This window comes from Mirounga leonina, unplaced genomic scaffold (assembly GCF_011800145.1).
Source record: "Mirounga leonina isolate KUSES-001 unplaced genomic scaffold, KU_Mleo_1.0 Mir_104, whole genome shotgun sequence".
In the NCBI taxonomy this organism is placed as follows: domain Eukaryota; kingdom Metazoa; phylum Chordata; class Mammalia; order Carnivora; family Phocidae; genus Mirounga; species Mirounga leonina.
The window spans coordinates 14,600,047-14,625,493 of record NW_023270231.1 but is presented as its reverse complement, the minus strand read 5'-3'; the positions used below and the strand labels follow the sequence as shown (position 1 = coordinate 14,625,493).

Below are 25,447 nucleotides of genomic sequence, written 5' to 3'. Positions count from 1 at the left end.
GTAGATTCATTGTTGGCAAACAGAATAATCCTGAAGTTGGAAAACCTATGGGGAGCTTGGGGAAAGTGAAGGCAGTAGCTGGTCATCTTTCTCAGTCCCCCTCCTGTCACCTCGAGGTAGGACCACAGAGAATCATCCAGAAAAGTTAAGGCTTGATGTTGGTGGAGAAGTCATCCTGGAGCGGGGTTCTGCTTTTGTTGGTGTTACCCATTCCAGAGTCTAACCGTCCTTTCCTGTCAGAATCTCCCTATCACCTCTGAGCCCTTCACACCAGCATTTAATTTTTTTAAAAAGATTTTATTTATTTATTTGACAGAGAGAGACACAGCGAGAGAGGGAACACAAGCAGGGGGAGTGGGAGAGGGAGAAGCAGGCTTCCTGCTGAAAAGGGAGCCCGATGCGGGACTTGATCCCAGGACCCTGGGATCATGACCTGAGCCGAAGGCAGACACTTAACTGAGCCATGCAGGCGCCCCCACACCAGCATTTAAACCTTGGTTTTCCTGTCCTATCCACACCAAAATAGCAGCCAAACTCGCCCCTCCATGTAATGAGAGGGCAGCCCCGTGTGGGTTCAAGCATTTGCAGATGTGGTCTCAAGTCCCGGTTTGTATCTTTCCTTGAGGTGTGATCTTGGAGAACTTCCTGTCCCTGGCCCTCAGTTTCCTCATCTACAAAATAGAAAGAAAGTAACAACGCCTACTTCAAGGTGTTGCTTTGAGGATTCAACTAGAGCAGAGATACATGTCTCTAGTACATATACTTAATCCCTGTGCAAAAATGTTTCATCTAAAGACAAAACATGAACACAAACAGACACACAAAATCTGTTGCCCTACAGAATTCTCGATCCCTTCACTGAGTTCTATATCCTTTTGCCTGTCCCCATGTGGTATTTCCCCCCTGAACCTGTAGTAATCACCATTTATTGAGTGCTAACTCTGTACCATTCTGGCACTGTGTCAAATTCTTCACATGTCCCTTAATTCAGCCCATCACAACCACCCAGTGAAGTAGGTGCTGTTGTTATACCCATTTAACAGACAAGGAAGCTGAGGCATGGAAAGGAGTGCAGCTTACCCAAGGTGACCTAATAAGTGAAAGGTCTGTCTCTCCGCCATCCTATGGCTCAGCCTCCTCACTGAGGACTCCCTTCTGAGTGCTCCTTCACTGGCTCTGTGTATGGGAGTAGAGCCCAGGGTCCCTGTCATCCCCTCAGACATAGACTCCTTGGGGAAGGGGGCTGAGCTTCTTTGTCTTCACATCCCAAGCACCCCAAACAGTCTGGCACAGGATCACAATCACGAAGGAGGGCAAAGTGAGGGAATAAATCTGTATTAACAAAGTGGAAATTTTATGCTCAGACCAAGGAGACCTAAGTTTTCGTCCACTTTCTACCCTTATTTCCTGGGTGACACTGTGCATGGCAACTAATTCTTTTGTGAAATGGGGACAATAATACACTGTCTGCCTTGACACAGAGGTGGGGCCAAGGGATCATTTGAGAATCTTTCCATTTGAACATAGCTAGATGATGCTTATCTTGTTCATGCTGCATCCCTAATAGTGCCCAGCATACAGTAGGTGCTTAGTGGTTATTTGCTGCATGATTAAATAACTCAGTGCTTTTCTCAGCTGTTCCATGGTTATTAAAAGCTGCAAAATCAGCTTTGAGTTGGCAGGACCATGGGTGGGCTGAATTGTTGTGGTTTGGAGCGGGGCTCTCCCCTCTCCTGTCGGAACCTGCTGAAAACGGGGGCTTAGGTTAAGGGTCTTTCAGTTGGGGTGGTGCTTATACACTCACCTGCTGTTGCCTAGGAAGGGTTAAACCTGGGGCAGCACAGCCTGGGTGTTCTCCAAACCTGCCTTGCCCCATTACTTTGCCTCCAGCTGAGATTAGGCCATTAGTTTACTCATAAACAGGTGGCACACTCCACCTGAGCGGCTAGAGATAAGGGTGGTTTTCTAAGCACTAAATGCTGCTCTCTGCACCTCAGCCCAGCTGCTACCTTGGTCTCAGGAGTCTGGGAGGTTGTCCTTTTTGGACAGCTCTTAGTCCTTCGGTAACCCCATGTGTTTAAGACTTTGGGAGCCTGGCATGGCCACACAGACTGAAATGAAATCCACGATCAGGCTTCCAGAGTTGAAGGCGTCTTGAGCCACGAGAGCATTGGTCAAGTCCTGCCAAACGCACCAAGTCGGGAGCAGTCTGGAGAACCCTCATTCCAGAACTAAGGCTGGCATCTTCTCGAGCCTCTGGGAGCCTCAAAACTCCTTATTTCTAGTCCCATATAATCTCAATTCTTAGGCCTTCCTCCAAGGTGCTTCTCCCCTGCCAGTCTGATATTAGGGCCATCTGTAGAACATCAGAGATGTCCCTTGACAATCCTGATTATCAACAGCTTCATCTTTCATGCCAGATCATGGTCTGTGAGCCAGATCTGGCTCACTGCTTCTTCTCGTCTGGCCACACGTTAAGAATAGTTTTTACATTCTTAAGTGATTTTGAAAAATCAAAAGAAAGTTACCTGGGGACACGTGAAAATTGTATGAAAGTCTAATTTCAGTGTCCATAAATATTTATTAGAACAAGACACCTTCATTTACCTACACCCCATGGTGGCTTTTGTCCTCTGCAGAGCTGAGCAGTTGCTGGTGCTCCTAGTAGCTTAGTACCTTTGCTGGGGGTGCTACAAATCTCACGGATGCCTCATGACACTGTCAAATGCGAAATGTGTAAAATCGATTTGCACATCAGCATTAACAGATGAACATTTGCAATTGTTTTGATGATAGGTGATACTCACTTTGAATCCCTATTAAATGAAATATTATCCCAATGAAAGAATCTCATCTTCTCCATTAGTGGAACTGTATTTCAAAAATTTGGGCTCATTTATAGTCATTATATTTTTTCTTTAACAAAAATTCGGGAGATTTTTTTTTTCTCTCTTGCACCTTTACAGTGTCCTAAATTTTGCCTCTTGGCCTGCAAAGCCTAAAATGTTTGCTATCTGGTTCTTTACAGAAAAAGTTTGCTGACATATGACCTAGACTATGCCAGAAGTTTTATTATTTTGGTCGCCCAACTCTGCATCCTAGGTTGTCTTACATCCATACAGAGCCTAGCAATCCTTTACAGACCACAGTTAAGTTTGGGTTCAGATGTTCTCACCACCCTTAGCGGGCATAAGAAATGAACAGGAAGACCTATTAACATGCATCCCTTGTCCTGGCCTCCTGGACGGTTCTCTTCTGCCCTCTTGGCATATCTGATACTCCACTTAATACTCTCAAGGAAGCTTCTCTGACTCACCAAGAGCTCATTGATTTTCCTCTCCTCTGCTCTGGATCTCCATAGGAGAAATTTAACTCATCCCAGTCACTCCATGAATCAAGTGATATCAAACCGATGGAAAATTAATTCCTTTATGTAAACATTTATCAAACATGGTGCTAGTGGCTAGACCAGTGGGAGATCCTATTTGGCATAAATCACAACCCCCAGGTCCAGGTGGCTTAGGGGCACAGGATTCTGCTGGGAGTCCGCAATCTGGAGCTGAGATTTAGAGATTTCGCTTACACTCCACCACTTCCTGTGTAACCTTCTCAAGTTGCTCCATTTCTCACCATCTGCATCTCCTCATCTGCACAAGATGGGGCTCAGGTTGAGTTAGCACCAGGCTATCCCGATGATTTATTTTCAGCTTAGTTGGCAGTGAGGCACCTCTTCAGGGCTAGCACTGAGTACTGCCAATGTACTGCTTCCTTCTGAGCAATAAACCCAGTTCCCTAGACTTGCCCATCCCTGGTCTCGGACAAAATGTCTCTGTAAGCACTTGCAGCCACACCCTCCCCTCCTTCCCCTCACCCCCCAGCCGCATGCTCCCAAGGATTCTGGAGCAGACTCGCCTCTCATAGCCCCAGGCTTAGCCACGCCCAATTTCTTCATCCAGGATCAATTCTTTTTTCTTCTTCTTACCTTACAGAGTAATAATGAATCACACTGTTGAGCCCACAGTCCTTTCTCTTCTTCCCTCTGCCTTGGATTTCCTCTTCAGTTGTGTAATTCGGCCTTTACAATATCCTTTCCTTGCTAATAGAAATGAAGTACTCTGGAGGAAGTGTTGGAGGACGTTTGGTCTCCTAAGCCAGGAATATGGGGGGTTCTTGACTCCTACCCCTCCCTCACCCCCAACGGCCCTTGGAGCTTCAGTCACACAATCCTGCTGCCTTTTACTTTTAAGAATGTGTCAAATCTGGGGCACCTGTGTGGCTCAGTTGGCTAAGTGTCTGACTCTTGATTTCAACTCAGGTTATGATCTCAGGGTTGTGAGATAGAGCCCCATGTCAGGCTCCACACTGGACGTGGAATCTGCTTAAGATTCTCTCTCTTCCTCTCTCTGGGCCCATTCCCCCTCTACTCTCAAAAAAAAGAAATGTCTCAAATCCACCCCTCCTTCCAAACTCCACAGCCTTTCTCTCTCTCTCTCTCTCTCTCTCTCAGTTTCCTGGGACTCCTCTCTCTTGCCCGGCAACTCTCCCCACAGCAGCCATAGGGACCTTTCTCAATGCAGGTCTGACCACATGCCTCTCCTCTCCTGCTTAAATCCTTCTATGGCTCCCCATTACCCGAAGGATGAAGCCTAAGTTTCCTTACATATTGGTGGCTCACAGCTGAATCTGACATGGTTTTTCTATCCAAAAGAGTAATTTCTAAAGTTGAATTTGGATGTCTTTAGCAGAGACATATGCTCACCTCACTCTGAAAGCATCTGAATGTGAGCTCCCGCAAGGCTCTTATTCAGCTCACTTCTTAAAATGGATATTTGTTACTTTTTCCCCTAGATTTGCATCCAAGTCCTTTTTTATTAGGGAAGAATTCTATGTGAGTCTTGGAAGGAAGCAGGGCTTGGATGCCACCTCTCCTATCCAGGCAGGGTGGGTGTGCAAGACCCAGCTCGATCAAGTGCATGTTGCCCCTTGGGCTTTGAGTTTGAGGGGACAGCCTGGGTCCGGAACTACTCCTAGAGGAGGAGCAAGGCATCAGCACTGTGATTCTAAACACAGGGCCCCAGCGGCTGACCCAGACTGCAATTCCTATACCCGGTATTCCTAGCCCTTGCCTTTCTCCCGACCCTGGTTCTCGGGCCTGATCTTAGAATCTATGGGTCATTCAAGAGCCTTCTTTCGTGTCTTTTTCCACTTATCAATATACATAGTGAGTTTCTGTGGCTGCAAATAAGATGCCCAAATCCTGCCCCAAATCCAGACCATCTAGTGCCCTTTGTTCCTTAAGCTCAAGGCTCTGACCATGTGCCTTCATGTCCCTAGAGGTCTGCACCTGCTGGTCGTGGTGGGAGAGCAGCCAACCCTAGGATGGGAAGTGTTTGTTATGTGAGTCAATGAAATTTTCTTGGGCGGGATTTTCTATCACTTGCAACCAGAAGAGTTCTATTAGAGTCATTAAATTTTATTACATTTAGAAAACATTTATTGATCAGGGTCAAGGAGAGATCAGCACTAAGCCCCATTGGCTAGCCCTGAATTGTTTGCCCACCCCGCAGCTGTTTCCAAGGGAAAAGTCAGGTACAGAGCAGACAAGCACAATTGTCTGAATGGACACTGATGATCATCATTCAGTTAATTCTGAAACTAAGGGAATGTGCTTTTGTTAGGAGATGAGGGACCCTGAGTGGGAGCAGACAGGAGACAAGCTGTGGACCAGGTGTCCTTCCCCAGTGGGGGTTTTAATGCTGAAACCCCCAGCACTGGGAAGAAAGGATGGCTGAACCACCTGCTCTGAGGTCTGCCAATAGCTGACTTCCTGCTCACACCTACTCAGCTTGCCCCACTGCAGATTCGCATTTTCAATAACCTTAGGGAGAGTTGCAGAGAGAGAACACGAGACATCCTCCACTACCCCTTCCCACACTCCATTTATTCATTGATGGAGTCAGGCTGCTCCTAAGGCTGGAATTCAGAGTTAAACACTTTGCCCCATCTAGTCAAGCTCTTATCAAGCTCTCCCATGTCCCCGTGCCTCAGTTTCCTCGTCTATGACATGAAAGACAGTCTGAGCTGACCACACCATTGACCTTGCAAGACTGCTGTGAAGATCAAGCATAGGATTCCAGTTTTGAACACACGGAAATGCACAAAATCTCATAGAAACATTAGCCAGAGTGATTTCAGAAGATAGATATTTCTATCTTTACCTGAATTCAACCACTTTGATTGTGTTGCCTTGTTTTTAGATTGACTCCAAGTCCTTTCTCAGGTCCACAAACCCCTGCCTGACTTGCCCCCACCAAACCTCCAACATTGTCACGTGTCCCTTTTCCCGTTGTTGGCCTCCCTTCCAATTCTCAAAACTGCAAGGCTCTCTCAGGGGCACCTGGGTGACTCAGTCAGTTAAGCATCTGCCTTCGGCTTAGGTCGTGATCTCAGGGTCCTGGGATCGAGCCCATGTCAGGCTCTCTGCTCAGCAGGGAGCCTGCTTCTCCCTCTACCCCACTACCTCCTGCTTGTGCTCGCTCTCTCTCTCTCTCTCAAATAAATAAATAAAATCTTAAAAAAAAAAACTAAAACAAATGCAAGACTCTCACAGGATTCGGTCTTGTGGTGGCTTGTCCTGCCTGGCTCAGAGGTCTCCTCTCCTCTCTCCAGTCAGGTTCAGCCCCAAATCCACCTCGTCACAGAAGCCTTCCCTGATACCTCCTTCCAAGTTAGGGGCCTTGATGCACATACTCATAGCACCTGGACTTGGCCTTCTTCGCTCTGATCTCAATTACAGTTAGTTAATTTTTTGTCTAAGGAGTTGATTTATGCCTGTTTCTCCTACTAGAATATAGGCCCCTGGATGGCAGGGACTATGAGAGACCTATTCCATGCTCAGTCCCACAGTCCAATTGAAGGTTCTCAAGTATTTACTATATTCTAAATATTCAGAATATTTGGAGGTTCTACAAGTATTTACCGAGAAAAAGAATGAGTGAATAGATGCATTAATTAAAGATATTAATTTCATTCGTTTTCTACAGTAGGTATTGGGGTAGACACTGATTATATCATATATTTCACCCAAATCAACAGATTGGGTAGAAAATCCAAAGGCAATTGGAATACATTAACAGAATCACAGGCAGATCTGCTCATTTGGAGAGAAAGTTCATGGAAAGTATCATCACTAGTAACCTTATAATACAAATCATACAGTGGTCATTTGGACCCAACGGAGAAAAATCTTCTGTAATATTCAGAAACAAAAGATCATAAAGCTGCATCCGATGTTCTATTTGCAGATAGCTCATAAGCATATGCTACTCATACGCTGAGCAAATAATTGTGGAGTGCTTCCTGGGTGCGGGCTCTGTGCTCTGCCCTGGGACGGCTGAGCTGAACCAGACAGCACCCTGTTCTCAAGCATTCTACAGTCTAGACAGGGATACGGAAAACAAATGAGTAAATAAATGACCTGGTCCTGCACAAAGTGTTTTCAAAAACAACCCAATCTTGATGAATCATGAACAACTCCATAAATGAGGCATGGCTGCCCCACTGTCCAGAGGAGAGGACTGGGGCTCAGAGGGAAGGGACCCACCCAAGTTCACCCCGCCCGTGAGTGGCGGGGCTGGAGTTTGTCCACTTTGTCACGCAGGGACTTTGTTTCCCTCTTTGGCTGGTACATCTTGTGAGGCCAGAGTTTTGTGTGCAAGACGACAGAGGCTTTGGTGATTGAGCAGGAGCTGGAATTTTGCATAAGAAGGATTTACCGAAACCAGACCAGGTGTCGTCCCCGCCCTCCTGGAAACCAGGCTATCTCCATCTGTGTTTTGGGAAAAAGCAGCCAGTTTGCAGTGTTGCTGGCTGCCCTTTAATCGGCAGACACATTCAGGGGTGCTGCGGGCGGCTCCTGGGTGGGTGTGAGCCCTTCCAAGTGTCCTGAGCTTTCTCTCTTCACAGCTTTCCTGCCACACGAACTCTTGCCCCCATCGCTCTCCCCTTTAGCTGTGAAGAAATCCAAACTGTTGCCAAGGCCTGTGAGGTCCCGCTGGTTTCTGCTCCTTCACCTTGTTGACTGAGCACCCCGGTCTGATGGTTGTTCCTCAAACGTGCTGTGCTCTTTCTCTCTCCAGGGCCCTGCTGCCCTGCTGGCGTGGCCTCTTTCAGCTGTCTGTGTGGCCGGCTCCTTCACGTCCCCAAGTCCCTGCTCTAATGTCACTGTCTGAGCCCTGACCCTGCTTGCGTTTCCTTCAGAGCAATGATCACGCCCCCCGGCCTGGTATTACATGTCAATGTAATCATATAACCTGCTCGCGTTTATTAGATGTTTCTCCCATGAGAAGTTAGGTCCCCTGCTGTGGCTTCTACACCCAGTTCGGCACCTGGCACAGAGTAGCTGCTAAAGAAAATCCCTCTCTCTAGACTCTCCCTCCCCACTCCACCTCCCTCAGCAACCCCATCCTTCGGGTTTATAAGGAGAAGCTTCCCTTTGTTCCAAGACACACAGGGGCACCACCTGTGCCATGTTTGCTGTGAGTGAATCTAGCCATCCTTGTGGGGTGACGTGGTATCTTACTGTGGTTTTGATTTGCATTTCTCTGGTGACTAATGTCTGCAAGCATCTTTTCACGTTCTTATTGACCATTTGTAAATCTTCCTTGGAGAAATATCTATTCAAATCCTTTGTTTTACAAATGGGTTGTCTTTTTTGTTATTGAGTTGTAAGAGTTCTTTACGCGTTCTAGATACAAGTCCCTGACTAGATACATGATTTGCAAATATTTTCTCTTACTCCGTGGGCTGTCTGTGCACTCTCTTGTTGGTGTCTTTTGAAGCATGTAGTCTTTAATTTTAATTAAGTCTTATTTATCTGTCTTTTTCTTTGTTGCTTTGCTTTTGGGGTCAGATCACAGAATTCTTTGCCAAACCCAAGACTGTGAAGTTTACTATGCCTTCTACTTAGATTCATATACTTTTAGTTCTTAAACTTAAGACTTCGTTGCTGGAGTGGAGGGGGGTGGGAGGGATGGGGTGACTGGATGATGGACACTGGGGAGGGTATGTGCTATGGTGAGTGCTGTGAATTGTGCAAGACTGATGAATCACAGACCTGTACCCCTGAAGCAAATAATACATTATATGTTATAAATAAATAAGTAAGTAAGTAAGTAAGTAAGTAAGTAAGTAAGTAAATAAATAAATAAATAAAACTTAGGTCTTTGATCCTGTTTGAGTTAATTTATGTATATGATGTGGGGTAAGGGTTCAACATTCATTCTTATGGGGCTGTCCAGCTGTTGCAGCCTCATTTGCTGAAAATATTTTTTTTCCTTCCATTGAATGGTCTTTGTACCCTTGTCAAAATGAGCGGACAACAGGTGTATATGTCTCTCAACCCTGTTTCATTGGTCCCTACAACTATCTTTGTGTCAGTGAGGCACTGTCTTAATTACTGTTGCTTTGTAGTAAGTTTTGAAATCAGGAGGTGGAATCCTCCTACTTCATTCTTTTTTTTTTTTTTTTCAGGATTGTTTTGTTTCTTCTGGATTCCTTCTAGGTCCATATGAATTTCAGAATCAGTTTGTCAATTTCTACAACATAATCATTGGGGATCCTAGCGGAAATCACACTGAATCTCTAGATCAGTCTGGGGAATATTGTCATGTTCACAGTGTTAAGTGATCTGATGTAGGACCATGGGAATATAGTCATTTTTGAAGTGCATTTTCTTGCTCCTTGTCTTTGTGACCCAGGCAGCCAGTCAACCAATTGTGTTCTTTCTATGGGCTCATTAGAAAACAGTGGGGGGCGGGCGATGTGCCTGGGTAGCTCAGTCGGTTAGGTGTCTGCCTTCAGCTTGGGTCATGGTCCCAGGGTCCTGGGATCGAGTCCCGTGTTGGGCTCCCTGCTCAGTGGGGAGTCTGCTTCTCCCTCTGCCCCTCCCCCCCACTCATGCTCTCTCTCTCTCTCAAAAAAATAACAACAACAAAAACAAAAAAAACAAGGATGCTTGGGTGGTTTAGCTGGTTAAGCATCTGCCTTCAGCTCAGGTCATGATCCCAGGGTCCTGGGGTTGAGTCCTGCATGGGGCTCCTTGCTCAGCGGGGAGCCTGATTTCCCTCTCCTGCTCCCCCTGCTTGTGTGCTCTCTCTCTCCAATAAATAAATAAAATCTTAAAAAAATAAAATAAAAAAGAAACACAAAAAACCACAGTGAGGGGAGCCACCACAGATTCTTGCTTACTGCAGGTCCTTGAGGCCCCAGCCTGGGGACAGGGCCAGGAAGCCAAGGCCTTATCTGTAACCTGTTACTGAGAGCAGGTCAAGGGGAGGATCCATGCAGGTGACGAGGGACCAGGCTTGCTTGAGGTGAGGGCCTTTATCACTGCTGGCAACATCTCCCACACGTGCCGGCCCATCTACTCCTTCCAGAATGCAAGTCGCTCCGTAACCCTGATAGAACAGATACCTCAAGGGTCTCACAGGAGAGACCACCTGCTTCAGCCAGGCACAGACAGGGCTGTCCCCTCTAGGAAAGGACCAGAAGAGAGCTGCCATTTCAAACAACTCTCAGGGACTGGAGCAGGTCTGACACTTTACCTCCAGCCACGCAGACTTGCCCACATTCATCCCTCAGGCACTACTTTTGCTTGTTTTTGTTTTGGTTTGTTTTGCACCGTAATCATATATCCCCTGTACTCTCATTCACTTAACATGTTTTCTTGACACCGACTCACGGTTCTCTCAAATAAACAGATTTGACCTTTATGTCATTCCTTTGGAAAGTGAACCAGCATCACTTGCTGTGGAGAGAAGGTAACTGTAAAAACAAACACAATAAAACAAACTGTTATTCAATTATTGTTGGATATCATCTCCTCAAAGGGCTGTGAGCTTGTGTGAAAAAGGGAGATTAGCAAGATTAGGGAGGTGCTGAAGATGGGCAGGCAGGCGCCCAGCTGGGGATTTCTACTCAGCTGAAACCAGGCCTGAACGGGGAAAAGACAAGCTTTCACCCACGGATCAGTGTCATTTAATGCCTTGTCCATGGGTCACCTAAAATCATCCTGTGTGGGCCACGCTGTGTGCCCCGTGTGCCTCGGAAACGCTGTTGGACTTCATTGATGCTTAGAGAGACTCTCCCTCTGCCCCATCAGCTACGCCACTCCGTGAATGGTGAGGAGGGTGAGGTGATCACCACTATACACGTGATGAGAAACTTGAGGTCTCGGGGACAGTGGCAGGAGCCAGGGTTTGGACTGAGGCAGTCACTTTCCAGAATGCACAGTGGGTTTCTTGTCTGCTGTGTCCTCTCTCCTGCACCTTCCCTCCCTCCTCCCTAGAGATGAGGCACATGAAGGAAGCTGGCAGGGCAGGGCCCAGCCAGGAGGGAGGACCTGGTCACAGAACTTGGCAGGAGGGAAGGACCGCCATCCGGGTGCCTGGGTGTCTGGTACCCAGCAATTTGTTCTGAGCAGCCCGGTCCTGGCGAGGCAGTCCTCTTATGAAGATTAGGATTACTGTTACCCCTATTATTTGTATTATTGAAAGACCTTGTGAGCCAGCCAGACCTGGGCACAAGTCTTGCCTCTGTGGGAATGTGAGCAAAACAGTGTCTCTAAGACACCTTTTCTTACCTAGTAAATAAGGAGAATAATGCCTACTTCATGGGATTTTAGATTCTGGCTCATGACAGGAGCTAAAACCATACAAGCTGTTAACATAAGCCCTCACCTGCATCAGCACTTAGAGGTTTCTAAAGCACGTTCATATCCCATGTCCAAATCCATGCTTATTTTAGAGAAGGGGAAACTGAGGCTTGGAGGGAGAGGGTGTGCTTTGAGGTGTGCAGTGTTAAGTGGCAGGAGCAGATGTGGGTGAAGGGAATTAGCGCCGCTGGGTAGCCGCGAGCCGACCGTCCTTCCCACGCTCTCTGTCACAGGGAGCAGAAGTAGGGACTCTCACGCCATCTTTCTGAGCCTTTTCTCCAAGGTAAAGCCAGCAGCTGGTTGTCCGCAGGAAATGTAAATCTTGGGACATTAAGAGGTTCTGTCTCATTTTCTCCGGTGTTGTGTGCTGGGAACTCTGAGGATTGTTCTGGATCCTGGGAGCCACAGTTGGGGAGGAGCCATGGGGCTCTGGGAAGAGCTGCTAAGTGTGCTGGTCCACACTGGGGACAGCATGGGTCCTTTGAAGCCCAGTGACCACAGGCTGAAGTTCTGTGACCTGTGCAAAGCACCAAGGTGGGGAAGAAGGCTGCCGTGTCCTTGCAGGCGAGACAGATGAGGTTTCCAGAGGCAGCCAGTCCATCCCAGCACCGATGCAGAAGGCGGGCCGTGTGCCTGGGTAAGGATTGCCCCCATGTCCCTGCCCCAGCTCCTCTGGCCCTTGGCCTCCGGCCATTAAGGAGGAAAGAACAAGCTTGAATAGCATGACCCAGATTGTATAGCCTTTTCCTCGTCACTGGGCCATTGGAGAGCAAGAGCTGCTGGCGGGCGGGCGGGGGGTGGGGGACTAGAAGGGGGTTACTCAGAGAGACAGACTCTCCTGACCACCTCCTGTGTGCCAGGCATTTTCACGTGTACATTCTCATTTAACCCTTGAAGGCTAAGGTGATGGCAAATTAGTGTCTAAGATTGTGAATTCTGATATCCCAGCTCTAGCATTTACTAGCCTGTGATCTGAGTCAAATTGCACTCTCTGATTCTTGGTTCCTTGTCCTTAGCATTAGGCTGAGAATTACTCAATTGTTTGCTGTGCAACTTAAATAGGGTCCTAGGTAAAAAGCACCATATTTGAGACCCAATAAATGTGCATTCCTTGACTCTGCTCTAGCCCATGCAGTGAACATACCCAGGGCAGAAGAAGCAGTCCTCTCACCCATGGCCCCAGGGCTTCTAGGTTCAGGAAGGATGGGCTAAATCTCTTCTTCGTCACCTGTCCACCAATACCAGAAGCCTTTGTAGATGGGAGGCTCACCATGGGCCACCTCAAGGACTGGAGTGTCTGGTGCCAGAGGGGAGGGGCCCCTTGCAATAAGGGTTTGCTAACAAAGGCCCTTTGACCTGTGTAAGCAGACTCTTGGGTCCAAGGCAGGATGGCATGTTTAGTTGGCCCAACATCAAGGGTTATGGAATGATAGTTCACTGAGCATAGTGCCAACATTGCCAAGCACTGGGGGGGTGCACTGGGTTAAATAACATCCCCCCAAAATTCATGTACACTCAGAAACTCAGAATGTGATGTTATTTGGAAATAAGGTATTTATAGATATAACTAGTAAAGTTAAGATGAGGTCATACTGGACCCTAAACCCAACATGACTGTTGTCCTTGCAAGAAAAGGAAGAAACACACAGGTACAGACACATGGAGGAGGTTGTGTGAAGAGGGAGGCAGAGATTGGAGTGATGTGTCTACAGGCGAGGAAACGTCGAGGATTGCTGGTGATTGGAAGTTAGAAAGAGGCAAGGAAGGACTCTTTCCTAGAGTTTTTGGAGGGAGTCCCGCCCAGCCCACACCTTGGTTCCGATTTAGCCTTCAGAACTGGGAGAGAATACGTTTCTGTTGTTTTCGTCGACCCAGTTGGTGGTAATTTGTTAGAACAGCTCTTAGAAATGAGTACGGGGGATATCCAGCTTCTTCTGAGCTGCAGAAGGAGTGAGCCAGTCGAATGAAGGCTCCGTGACGTCGTTTGGGTCTGAGGATGCGACTTAGTCATAAAAGCTACTGTTTATCGAGTGATTGCCCAGTGCCTGGTGCCTTACAATCTTATTTCATTTATTCCTCATGGCAACTCTGTGTGGGCTTATTCCCATTTTATAAGTAAGGAAACTGAGTGTCCAGGAGGAGGTCACACAGATGGTAGATTTGAACCCAGTCTGTGTGACTCCCAAGACTGTGTGGGCTTTGCACCCAATGAGGGTTTCCAGAAGTGAATGCACAGACGGATGAGTGTTCTAGAGAGTTCTTGGCCTGGTCTGTGGCAGTCAGCCTTGCTAGCGACATTTGAGGACAGAACGGTGGGTTGTGCTTCCTGTAGATCCACAGGAGGGCCTGGGAGCTTCGTGGAGTTTAAGGAGAGGGGCACGCAAATTACAAGTCCCTCTTTCTTGCCCTAGCACCAGGCAGGGGGCTGAGACTTGGCCTTGCTGTTGTCTCCTGCTGACCCTGGGGGTGGGTGGTGGGTGAGCTGGGAGGAGTTCGGTTCTTTTAACTTTTGTTGGCTTCATGTCCTTCTTCTTATAATAACAACAAATGTTTGTTACCTTAAAAAAATGAGAAAATAGGGACAAGGGAGCAAAAAAGAGAAAGGGAGAGAGGGGAGACTATAGAGAAAAAGAGAAAAGAAAAAGGAAACCTCTACCCATTTTAAGATGATTATTTACCTGATCGGATACCTTCCCAAGTCCCCTTTCTTCTCCTTTCCTTCTCTCGTCCCCCTTTCTGTTTTGTTTTCCTTCTTTCTCATTAGCCCTCTTGATCCTCTTCCCCTCCTTTCTCTTTGTGTGTATTTTGCTCCACACATTTAAACACGCAGAGCATATATTTGCATACATCAGGTATTTGACATCTAGTCTCATCACGTGCTCCCCACCTTCTCCCCTTCCAGCGCCTTGTCGGCATCTTTCAGGGAGATCTGCTGGATCTAGCTCATCCCGTTCATCAGCTGCACACTGTCCCATGATCGTTGTGGGCCACTGCTTATTTGCTGAGTGTTTTGCTCACCAACATGCAAGTTACCCCACCGCTTCACTAGCAGGAGCCCCCCTGAGATGGCCGTTCTTGCACAAAATCTGTGCATGCTCAGCTTCAAAAATAAAATTGCCAGGAGAGGAATTCCTAGGCCAGAAGAGACGCACATTGGACATTTTCATGCACACCCTCTTAGATCCCTAAGATCTCTTGGCCTGTTCTCCCCCCGAGAGTCATCCCCTTAGCAGGATCCCAGGGATTCCAGGGCCCTGTGGTCCCGCCCCTGCTCCCGGCTCTGCTTCCTTCTCTCACTACACTGCTGCCCTCTTGAACCACTTGCATCTCTCTCTCTCATCTCCTGGCCTTTGCATAGATTCTACCTCTGTCGGCAGTGCTCCTCCCTTCTCCCTTTCTTAAGGAGAAATCCTACTGGTCCTAAAGACCTGGTTCAGCTGTCATGGACTGCAGTGAGCCCACCTGACCCCTCCCCTGTGTGAGCGCCTCCTCCGTGCCCAACAGAGCCCATGCCGCAGGGAGCTGGTCGTCCGTCTCTCTGCCAGCCCAGGAGCCCCTTTTGGGTGGGCCTGCCTATTGCTCACTGCTAAATCTCCAAATCCCAATGGTGCTGGCCACATACTAGCTGCTCAATAGACATTACTCCCCCCAGGGTCACCTTTCAGTTTGGGAGCTCGGGAGAATGAATATCGGGAGGGGAGAGCGAAGATGGTCCTTTCATTCTTGGCTCCCCTCTCCGCTCTTCCTTGGCTTCCCTGTTTTCCCCTTTCCAGCTTTCCTGGGCTGTCCCACACACAGCAAGCCCTCTTCTCAGACCCTTTTTTGGTCTTGGAGGCCCTGTGGTCAGTGGAGAGCCAGACTAGAGCGGGGGGCGGGCAGGTAATAAATGCAGTGTCCAGCCAAAGCGCTGTGCACAGGGTTGAATGCTTGGTGGATAGCCCTCCTTCATCCTCTCTCCAGCTCTCGTTTCTTCTCAGAGGAAGAGCACCAAAAGAGGGGTAGGAAACTGCCTGTGTAAGCTGACCAGGACGTCCTCCTCTTGACCTGGGCCTCTTGCGTGTCCTTTCCTGTGAGCTCCGGGCCTGCCTCCGAGAGCTCCCCGCACTCGAGAGTCATGGTCCAGAGCGGGCAAGGTCTTTGTGTTGTCACAGCCCTGTGGACATTCTGTTCACTGCTGTCCCCGCTAAATCCCGGGCTGAGGAGGAATGGAGGCTTGGCCTCCATGGGTGCTGTGGCCTCGATTCTAAGCCACCACTTCCCGGTCAGCCAGGCTGGGGGCCCAGGCCCCTCCCCACCCTGTGCCTTGCCCAGACTGCCCTCACGGCGGGCCTGCTGGGAAAGGGGTGCGGCCTGCAGAGCAGGGGTGCCGTTATCTATATGGAGAGTGGAATTGCAGGGTCAGCTGAGGCAGTCAGTGGCAGTGGGATCTAGTGTGACCAAAAATCCTGGTCAGGGCCTTAAGAACCGCAAGTTGTCTCTGCCTCTGCCCCATCTCCCTGGTGACGTCTGTGAAGTCCCTTCTTGCCCCAGCCTCCCGTGGTGTCCTGTCTGTGCCACAGGGCTCAGCCTGTTGGGAGTCTTCTAGGGCTTTTACCCGCTGACACTGTGTCACTTCCCTCCACTCCCCTCAGCCACTGTCCCGCCTCTGCCTCCAGAAGTCTGGCTCCCTGCGGAGAGGGATTCCCCAGGAAAGAAGCTGTGGGGTTTCCAAGTAGGCCTTTCTCTCCGCAGCTTGCCTGACATTGCTTGCGTTGAGTCCTGGGCTCCCAGCAGTGGGCGCAGCGGGGAGTTTCAGGCACCGTGCGGTGGCTCTGCGTTTGGATTCTGGCCCTGTGTCCTGGATCAAGTTACGGAATCTCTCCAGGCCTCAGTTTTCTCACCTCTAACACGGAGATAATACGATTGGTGGCACCGGGTCATTTTGAGGATTAAATGCAACAAAGCAGGCCAAGTCCTGACACTGTGCCTGACACATAGTAAACCTGCCATGAGTGTTATTATGATTGTCATCGTTGTTATTGTGACGGTAGCTGTTTCCATCTGACCTCTGTTGCCCCAGGGAAAGAGCGCCCCTGCTTGAGTCTGAGTGGCCGGGCTTGTGCAGGGGGCCACAGGGCCCTGGCTTGAACCCTCTGCATGCACGCCCCAGGAGGAGACTCCAACCAGCAGCCTCCGGCCACCATGCACAAGTCCTCCAGCAGCAGGGGGCATCACGGTGCACACACCCGGGGAGCATAAAAGAGCTCCCACCTGCAGAGCACTTGGCCCCCAGTGCTCAGCCCTCAGTGAATCAGAGCCAACGGTCTTGTTGTCATTGCCACCGGGCGTAGCCATGTCCGAGGTGCCACAGCCAGATGTTCTGGGCGTAGACTGGCTGTGGACTCCAGGCAAGTGGCTCTACCCCCACTGATCCTCAGTTTTCTCCTCTGTGTAATGGGACCAGTACCGCCCCCCTCCCAGGGCTGTTAGAGGGAATTACATCGTCAGCACGGCTATGAGGCTGGCTTGAGCTACAAAGATGGGGACAAGCCCAGTCCCTGTTTGGGGTTCAATACAGACAGTTTCCTCCATGCACCTACCCCATCCCTGCAAGTGCCCCTCTTTTCACTGGGGACTTCCGCCCTGTCTCCATGCCAGCAGGGAGGAAGACAAAAGCCTTGATACCCATTCTTTCTCTGCCTCCTGTCCCAAAAGTCTTTGGCTCCAGGCTGCATTTGGCTCCATGTTTAATTGACCAGCAGCTAAAAGACAGGAAAACCCATAAGGAAAGGACACACATGGTGCTTTAAAAAATTTTTTAATTCAAAAGAAAATAAGAAAACAAAAACACTTCCCAGGGTGTGTTGTGATGACACATCACAGGCATGTAAAGTACATATAAAAACGAGAAGAGTCTCAGGAGCTGCAGGCGTGGGGCCCTGTGCAGTGGGCCACAGCCCCCTTCCTTGAGGCATTGTTTTCTCCGACATTCACCTCTCCCAGGCTCTAAAAAAGGAAGCGCTCATTCAGCCTTGTTTCTCTTGGAAGACTCAGCCACTTTCAGCTCACTGGTCCTTGACGTGCGCACAGGAAGCTGGGCTTGCAGGTGGACAGGGCTGGAGCGGGGGATGCGGTGCATCACTCCTCTCCCTGCCCTGCTCACGCTCTCTGGGGCTGGAGAAGCAATGTCCCTCTGGGGGGAGAGGTGGGACCACTGTCCTTCACGGGCCCGGGCTTCCCTCCTCGAGTGGCAGCAACAGCAGTGTCTACAGGTAAGGTGGGAGCCACAGAATAAGGACTTAGACCAGGATGAGATGTGCCCGGGGCTAGGGCTAAATTTTGAAGGACAGCCAGAAGGTAGAGGATGTGCCTGCCACAGCAGCTTTCACACTGACCTTCCTTAGCTGCTTGACCAACTGCCCCATCCCTGCCTCTGCTGGCCCAGACTTCGGGGGTCATATAGACCTGGACCCCACTCTTGGCCCTGCCCCTTACTAGTTTGTGAGGTCCTGGGAAAGTTACCTAACTTCCTGGAGCTTCAGTTTCCTCATCTGTTGAGTGAAGCGTTTCACTGGAATCTCACAGGGTGACTGTAAATGTAAGTGTGATTATGCCTTTGAGGAGCCTAGGACGGCACCTGGTGCGTAGTGAGTATTCGACAAATGGCCACCATGATTACTGTTACCAGGCGCCAGTATTTCCGCTGCAGACTTGGTGAGTGTGTGTGTGGATGTATGTGAGATAAGCAGAAGGTTTCCACCATGCTCTAGAAAAAGGCTGAATTCCCCTGAGCTTCCTGGGTATGTCTGGGCAGCTCAGAGGTCTTGGACCGCAGCGATGCTGGCATGGGAGGCCTCGACTGCTTTTCTCCTATGCATGTCCAGCTGGTTCGGGAGCCGTTCTGTTCTAGACCTCGGTGCCCTCCCTGGGGTAGAGGATGCTGTTTGTGTTGATGCTGTTGTAGAAATGAGGGCTGAACTGGTTGAGGACAGAGCCTCCATAGCCGAGAGCGTTGGTGGGCATGGGGTTGGCCCACTCGCCCCCACCCCCATGGCCGCTGAGGTTGGTGAGTGGGGTGTAGGAGCTGAAGTTCAGCACGTTCTGCCCCATCTTGTCAGTGGGCTCAGGGCTCAGTCCTGGTGTGGCCACGGGACGGCTCACTGGGCTAGACCCGCTCACATAGGCTGTCATGGTGGAGAGGAAGCTGTTGAGGCAGGGGGTGCCCAGCGGGGGAGGGGAGGACTGCTTCTCTGCAGAGCCGGTGGTCCCCGGTGAAGCACTGTCCAAGATGTCCTGGGCCTCCCCGGTCTTGGGGCTGCCCTCCAGGAGGCTGTTCTCTGTCTTCTCAGAGGCCAGGCTGGAGGAAACATCCGATTTTCTCTTCCTCTTCCTGCGGAAATTTCCGTTATCGAACATCTTCTCACAGTTGGGGTCCAGGGTCCAGTAATTCCCTTTGCCTGGTACAAAAGTGGGAGAAGTAAGCAGAGAGCTGGACAACATGCCTTGCTCCTGTTTCTCTTTATTGTCACCAAGTAAACACCAAGGAAGCCCATGCAGAAGACAGAAGAGAAGGCAGGGACAGAGAAACAGAGGACTCGCACGCACCAACCACGCAGTGCCAGCGAGCAGCTTTATTTCAGCCCACCCCACACTGGGCGCTCTGAGGGCACAGAGGCGTAAGCCATGAGAGCACTTGCAGTGCAGGCCTCTGGAAGAAGTTCGGGTACAGGGGGGGATGGAGAGGGAGGGCCTTCTTCCATGGCTGATGTGAAAGGAAACTCACGAAACACTTTAGAGCTCCCTGAACGTTTTGGGCAGGGAGTCCGAGGATGGACTTGAGTCCTGGCTTTGCTCCTAACTGGCTGAGGGACTCTGGGCAAGCCTCAGTTTCCTAGTCTGAAAAGTGGGCCAGTTGTACCTGTCCCTTCTTCCTCAGGCTGACCGTGAGAAAGGGGGGGCGCTAGATGTGTAGGTGGGCTTTGTTACCAGGAAGTGCCGGCCAGAGATAGGACCTGAGCTCGGCCTGTGGGTGAGGCCAGTCATTGGACTGGACACTTGTCCTCTCCGGGGGGCCCACCAGCCCTGCCCCTGCTAGCCTCCTAGCGGCCAGAGCTGGGGGCTCTGAGCCATGCCCTGGCTTCCCGTGCGGGAACAAGAATGGACTTTAATTCTGGGAAATGCATATCTGAGTATTTAATATATGACTTTCTGTATGTCCCTGCATTGTAGAAATCCATCATTAAAAAGGAAGAGTTCACAGCCCTTGGTGTTAGAGAGACCTCTGCTCAGATACGGGCTCCAGGGCTATCCCTCCATTCTGTGTCCCCTAGGGCAGGCTGCTTCACCTCTGAGTGTCACTCCCTTCATCTGGACAATGGGTTCAGTAAGAGCTACCTGTAGGGATGGGTTAAAGGAGATTATGTGACTAGGGCAGGCAGCACGTTATGGCCCTTCATGCATGTTTAACAAAATCAGATCTCTCCCCAGAGGTCTGGGAGTGCACTTGGCCTTTGCCTAGTCCGGCTCCCCCTGAGGACTTCGTATGAGCTGGGTGCCAGAGACTCAGAGTGATCACAGCAATGACTGTAGACTATGGGCGCTTGTTAGCACCCAGTCCCTGCCTGCATGACCTCATGGCCCCATCACAGGCCTGCAAAGGGGCCACTGTTACCATCCCTATTTTTCAGCTGGGGAAACTGAGGCTCAGAGATCTAAAATGCCTGCAGTTGCTGACCGCTCCGTCGTCCAGCCAGGATCAAAACCCTTCCTCCAGGGCTCTCCCAGGTTCCTTCGCTGCCGACAACCCTCAGCCCCCTGTCTCGGGGGACACGGCCACGTCAGAACTTTCTAGAGTGGGGTGCTAGGGAGGAATGGCATGAGCCTTCCTCGGGGGTGTCAGAGGCTGGGCCCCCTGCCCCACACTGCACCAGCAGCCCCCTTACCCGGGTCGTCCTCGTCGCGGGGCACCTTCTTGAAACAGTCGTTGAGAGACAGGTTGTGGCGGATGGAGTTCTGCCAGCCGGCCTTGCTCTTGTTGTAGAAGGGGAAGTTGTCGGCCACGTACTGGTAGATCTGGCTGAGGGTGAGGCGCTTGTCGGGCGCCCCGTGGATGGCCATGGCAATGAGAGCCGAGTAGGAATAGGGGGGCCGCACCAGCTTCATCAGCTCCTCCTGAGAGGGGATGGGCAGCCAGCCCAGCTCGCCGCCCCCCAGCCCAGACATGCCGGGCAGCAGCTGCCTCTGCACACCGTAGGCCTGGGGCAGAAAGGGGCTGGTGTTGGCGCTGGGCAGGTACGGTGGCGGAGTCATGGCCGGCCCGTTGAGCCAGAGGTAGGGGTTGGGGGCGGCCCCGTACTCGCCGCTCCCCTCAAAGGAAGGGGGCCGCTGGGGGCTGGGCACGCCCTGTGGGTGGAAGAAGTTCTCATAGTAAAGGCTCATCTCGGGGGGCTCCTGGCCGATGCTGGGGAACTGGGGGCTGCCGCGAGGTGGGGAGGGTGCCGGGAGGTCAAAGGAGCTCATGCTGGGGCTGGGCTCGGCCGGAGCCACCTGCCCGGCACCTGCACACGGGCGCTGTGCCTGACAGGTGCTCGGCTGGCCCAGCCTCTGACTTATACCCCTGCGGGCTTGGCCTGCGGGCCCCACCCAGGGGCGGCCACCTGCTGCAGACCCGCCCCTCCTCCAACAGCCCTGCCAGCCGAGGGGAGGGGGCCTCCGGGCCAGGCCCACTGCGTGTGCTCAGACCGGTGCTGTAGCTGATGTCCACAGTGCCTGGGGCGCCCCACTTCCCTCTCTCTCTTCCCAGTTCCTTTCCTGTTTCCCCCCTTTCTCTCCTGCCTTTCTCCTCACTTGGCTCCCCTTGTTTCCCCCTCATTCTCTCTCTCTTCTGGTGCTCTCCTTCTCACCTTTCTCTCCCCTTCTCCTGCCTTCTCTCCTCTGGCCATCCTCTCTGCATCTCAGTCTCTTTCCTGTCTTCTTGCTGTCACATTTTCTTTCCCTGCTCTTTCTCCCCCTTCCTGTGAGTGTTTCTTTCCTAAGCACTGCTCTGGCCACCTCTCCCTTCCTCCCTCCTTCCCCCCCTCCCTCCCTCTCACTCTCTGAGTCTGTTTCTGTCTCTTTCTACTTCTCTGTCCCCTCATGCTCACCTCCTGTCTGTCTCTGCTTCTCTGCCACTCCCTTTCACTCCTATCTCTCATCTCCTCTGTGTCTCTTTCCCTCTCCCCTGGCCCCCTCTTCTGGCCCATCCTGACCCTACATTCTCTGCCCCCCTCACCCAGACTGGATGTGAACTTTATCGGAAGCCACATCTTTGGGTCGTCTGAAGTGAGGACACTCTTTCTGGAGGTTCCAGGGAAGAACCTGGCCCTGGAGAATCCGAAGAGCAGAGAGGAACCTGGCCTATGGCCAGGTTTCAAAAGGGCAGCCGGTTGGTTATAGGCACCCTCTGTGCGCGCGCGCGCACGCACACACACACACACACACACACACACCCACCCAGCAGGCACGCTGACAAGGGCCATGGACAAGGCCTGGGGATTCTCCCAGAGGAGCAGCAGGGCCCATCAAGATAGCAACAGAAGGAAGAGAATGTGAATGGGCTTCAGGGAAAAATGAGAGAGAACTTGCACTGTGCAAGGTTCTTTCTGGCTGCAGGGGTCACGCAGGCCCCCAGGCCCCAATCTGATCAAAGTCCTTTCATGTTTCAGCTTGCAGGGGCCCCGCAGAGCTGAGGCCTGGAGGAGAGCCCTGGACTCAACGTGCCATCTGTGCCTCAGGCTCTAGAAGCAGGAGCGGCTCCCCCTCCACTCCATGCTTCCGGGCAGCCCCTCCCCTCTCTGGGCTCCGTTCTCCCGAAGCTTGCGGATGACTTGCCCCAGCCTCGCTCGTGCCAGGCCGGCCGTCGGCCTGGGGGGAAGGAGGGTGGGCAGCTGTCCCTGAGCAGGCTTCAGTAGCGGCCTGAGGACTTCCCTCCTGCAGATCAGCAGATTGGAAGAAAGTTGCAGCCAGCTTCTGGGGCCGCCACCTCCCTCCTGCCCTCCTGCCCCTACTTCCCTCTCCCCGTTCAACTGCCTCTCACTTCCTCTGGACCTCACGGGTCCTTGAGGTGGAAGAAGAGGTCGCTTACTGTGCCAGCTAGAGGGGCTGCCTCCCAGGGAGGGCCCCCGCCCTGCTGTCTGCTCTTCTCTAGAGCTGCGTCAGGAGACAGCCCTCCGGAAACCCAAGCGCCAGGAAATTTGTCTCATTTGCAGTGTATTGGTGCCCAGAGGATGAGTTCAGGAAACTAGGTGGAAGGGGTCCTCCCAGGTCCTGAGAAACCACCTGTCCCCACCAGGGAACAGTGAACGAAGTGACTCCAAAGGGCCTGACTGCCCAGGCACATTAGAGACCAGCAATATAGACCCAAGGCCTGACAATGAACCTGGCAGCTCCAGTTCTGGTAATTCATCCCGCAGAATTAAACAGAGCAAAGACTTCTCTTCAGGGGTATTCACCACAGCAGTGTTTGTAACTATAACAGACTGTAACTGACCTGAATGTCCAACAGTAGGGGATTGGTTAAATAAATTGGGTATCATCCCAATGAAGACATATTATGAAGCTCTGAAAAAATAGATTGTAGAACATTTTCTAATATGCAAAGATGTTATGTTCTAATAGCATTATTAACAAAACAGCCTATAAAATGCTATCTTATGGTAAATTATAGACTCATACGTGTATTTATAAATATAAATACCAAACTGTGAATTATTATTTCTGGATGGAAAATTGGATGTGATTTTCATTGTTGTTTTTCAGTTTCTGATTTAAATTAGTTAAGTCAAGCACACGGGTGATTTGCTTTGGGATTCAATGCAGAGCCAGGGGCAAGATAGCGGAGTTACAGCAGACATAGGCTCTGAGATCAGGAGGACCTGGGTTTGAATCCCAGCTGAGTGGCTAAGTGCAAATCTCAACAAGTGATTTAATTTATCTCCGCCTGTTCTCTCAAGTGAAAACGGGAATGATCCCACTTAACCCATGTGGTTGCTGTGAGCAATCCGTGGGGTGATCAATGTAACCATTGTCAGTCATCTCGCATGGTGCCTAGAGAAGCACTCAATAAATATGAGTCATTATATACTATAGTCAATATACATTTGATATGTACAATTCATCACTGGGTTTGCTCCCTTGTGGGTTAATTGCTCCTTTAGCAGCCCCGGGGGGCGGGGCCTGTGGGGCAGGTGAGGTTACAAAGGAGGAACCGAGAGAGGGACATTCGGTGCAGACACCCACCGTACAACCAGCCCCCGCCATCTGCGGCTGACGACGGGTTTCCCCCCCAGCCCTGCTGTGGCCTCTACGCTGCGGCAGGAGACAGGCACTCGAGTCATGTGGCAAGTTCACAACCAAGTGGTCAGGAGCCTTTCTCCCAAACCCCTCATCTACCCTTTGCCTGTTGCTGGAGTCTCCTTCTGCAGAGGAGTTTTTAAAGGAAGCTCATTGGAGTCTCCCCGTCTTAGGAGGCCTGGCCCACGTGCAGCCTGTGGCCCTGAGTCCGGTGGCTGCAGCTCACGGCCTCTCGTGCCCTCCCACACCCGCTCACAGGGTCAGGCCTGCCATTTGGGGTGATGCCTGGGGAAAGAGGGAAGGCCTGCCATGCCTCTGGAGTAGGGTATGTGCCCAGCGGTCAGCTATAGGCATTGCTGGGTCCAGAAGCCCAAGGCGGCTCAAGGCCTGCCGAAAGGGCAGAGGTGAACAGGCCCCATAGAGCACGGCTGGCCAGGGCCCCCACCTCCCAGCCTTGCCTCTCAGGGCATGGAGGAGTTGTGCCAGGAAATAGGCTGTCGTCTGGGCTTCCTTTCCTGCACACCAGAGCTGTGTCTCAGAATATGCTGGGGCTTGCCAGGGGGCCAGCTTCTCTGTCCCACGTATGGGCTTTTAGGAAGCCCAGTCCCCGCGTCAGCCAGGCCGACTCCGATCTTGGTGCTCTCTCCTCTGCCTTTTGGCTTCTGGTGGCGCTTGAGGCCCGAGAAACGCAGATAAATACCCCCCTCTGGTGGCCATCTATTTAAAAGCAGGGCGCGGAGTGCAGAGATTCTGTGACCTTTCAGAGCCGTGGCCAAGGAATTCTGAGCCCCTTTAAGGGGCAGGTTCCCCAAATGAACATCAGCTTCAAGGAGGAATTGTGCCCCTGGAAGGGGGAAAAAACCACTTTCATTCCACTGTGATGGAAATAGTGGGAACTGGATTGTCAATGGGGCAAAATGTCTTAGAAGTCAGCCAAGCGGCAGTTGGACGGGTTGGAATTAGAATCCAGCACCTCCGGTCCTATTTTCTGAGTGCTTTGCCATTGCTGAATCTCTGAGCCTCTGCTCGCTGCTCTGGAAAATGAGGATAACCAGGGTTACCTCCCTCAGACGGCTGTTGCAAGGACTGCGTGAGACAGTACGGGAAAGACCTCTGATACGGTGCTCGGCCGTTAGTCATTCCTTCACTTACTCAGCAAATACTGACCGACTGTCTCCACAGTAGCATTTCTGGGGCATGCAAGACACTGTCACGGCCACACAGTGTTGAGGCTCATGATCCTGATTTGCCACCTTGGTGCAATACCTATAGTTTGATTTACTTAATAATTTTTCAATTGGCTCTCAGGCTTTTTTTTTTTTTCCTTTTTTTTCTTTTTCTCTTTTACTTTCTTTTCTTTCCTTCCTTCCTTTCTTTCTTCTTTCTTTCTTTCTTTCTTTCTTTCTTTCTTTCTTTCTTTCTTTC

The 25,447-nt window shown here is 50.9% G+C and overlaps 1 protein-coding gene across 2 annotated transcripts; it reads right to left on the bottom strand.

The window, feature by feature from the left end:
• Positions 1–18,289: 18,289 nt before the first annotated feature.
• FOXI1 (forkhead box I1) lies at positions 18,290–21,211 on the bottom strand. Of its 2 annotated transcripts, none has more exons than XM_035012468.1 (2): positions 20,635–21,211; positions 18,290–19,149 (listed from the first exon to the last, which is right to left on the bottom strand). In XM_035012468.1, the coding sequence occupies exons 1-2, from the start codon at positions 21,209–21,211 to the stop codon at positions 18,599–18,601; spliced, it is 1,128 nt and encodes a 375-aa protein (XP_034868359.1). In that variant the 3' UTR covers positions 18,290–18,598. The 2 variants fall into 2 exon arrangements, with proteins under 2 accessions (XP_034868359.1, XP_034868365.1); XM_035012474.1 differs by having other exon boundaries at positions 18,290–18,876.
• Positions 21,212–25,447: the final 4,236 nt, after the last annotated feature.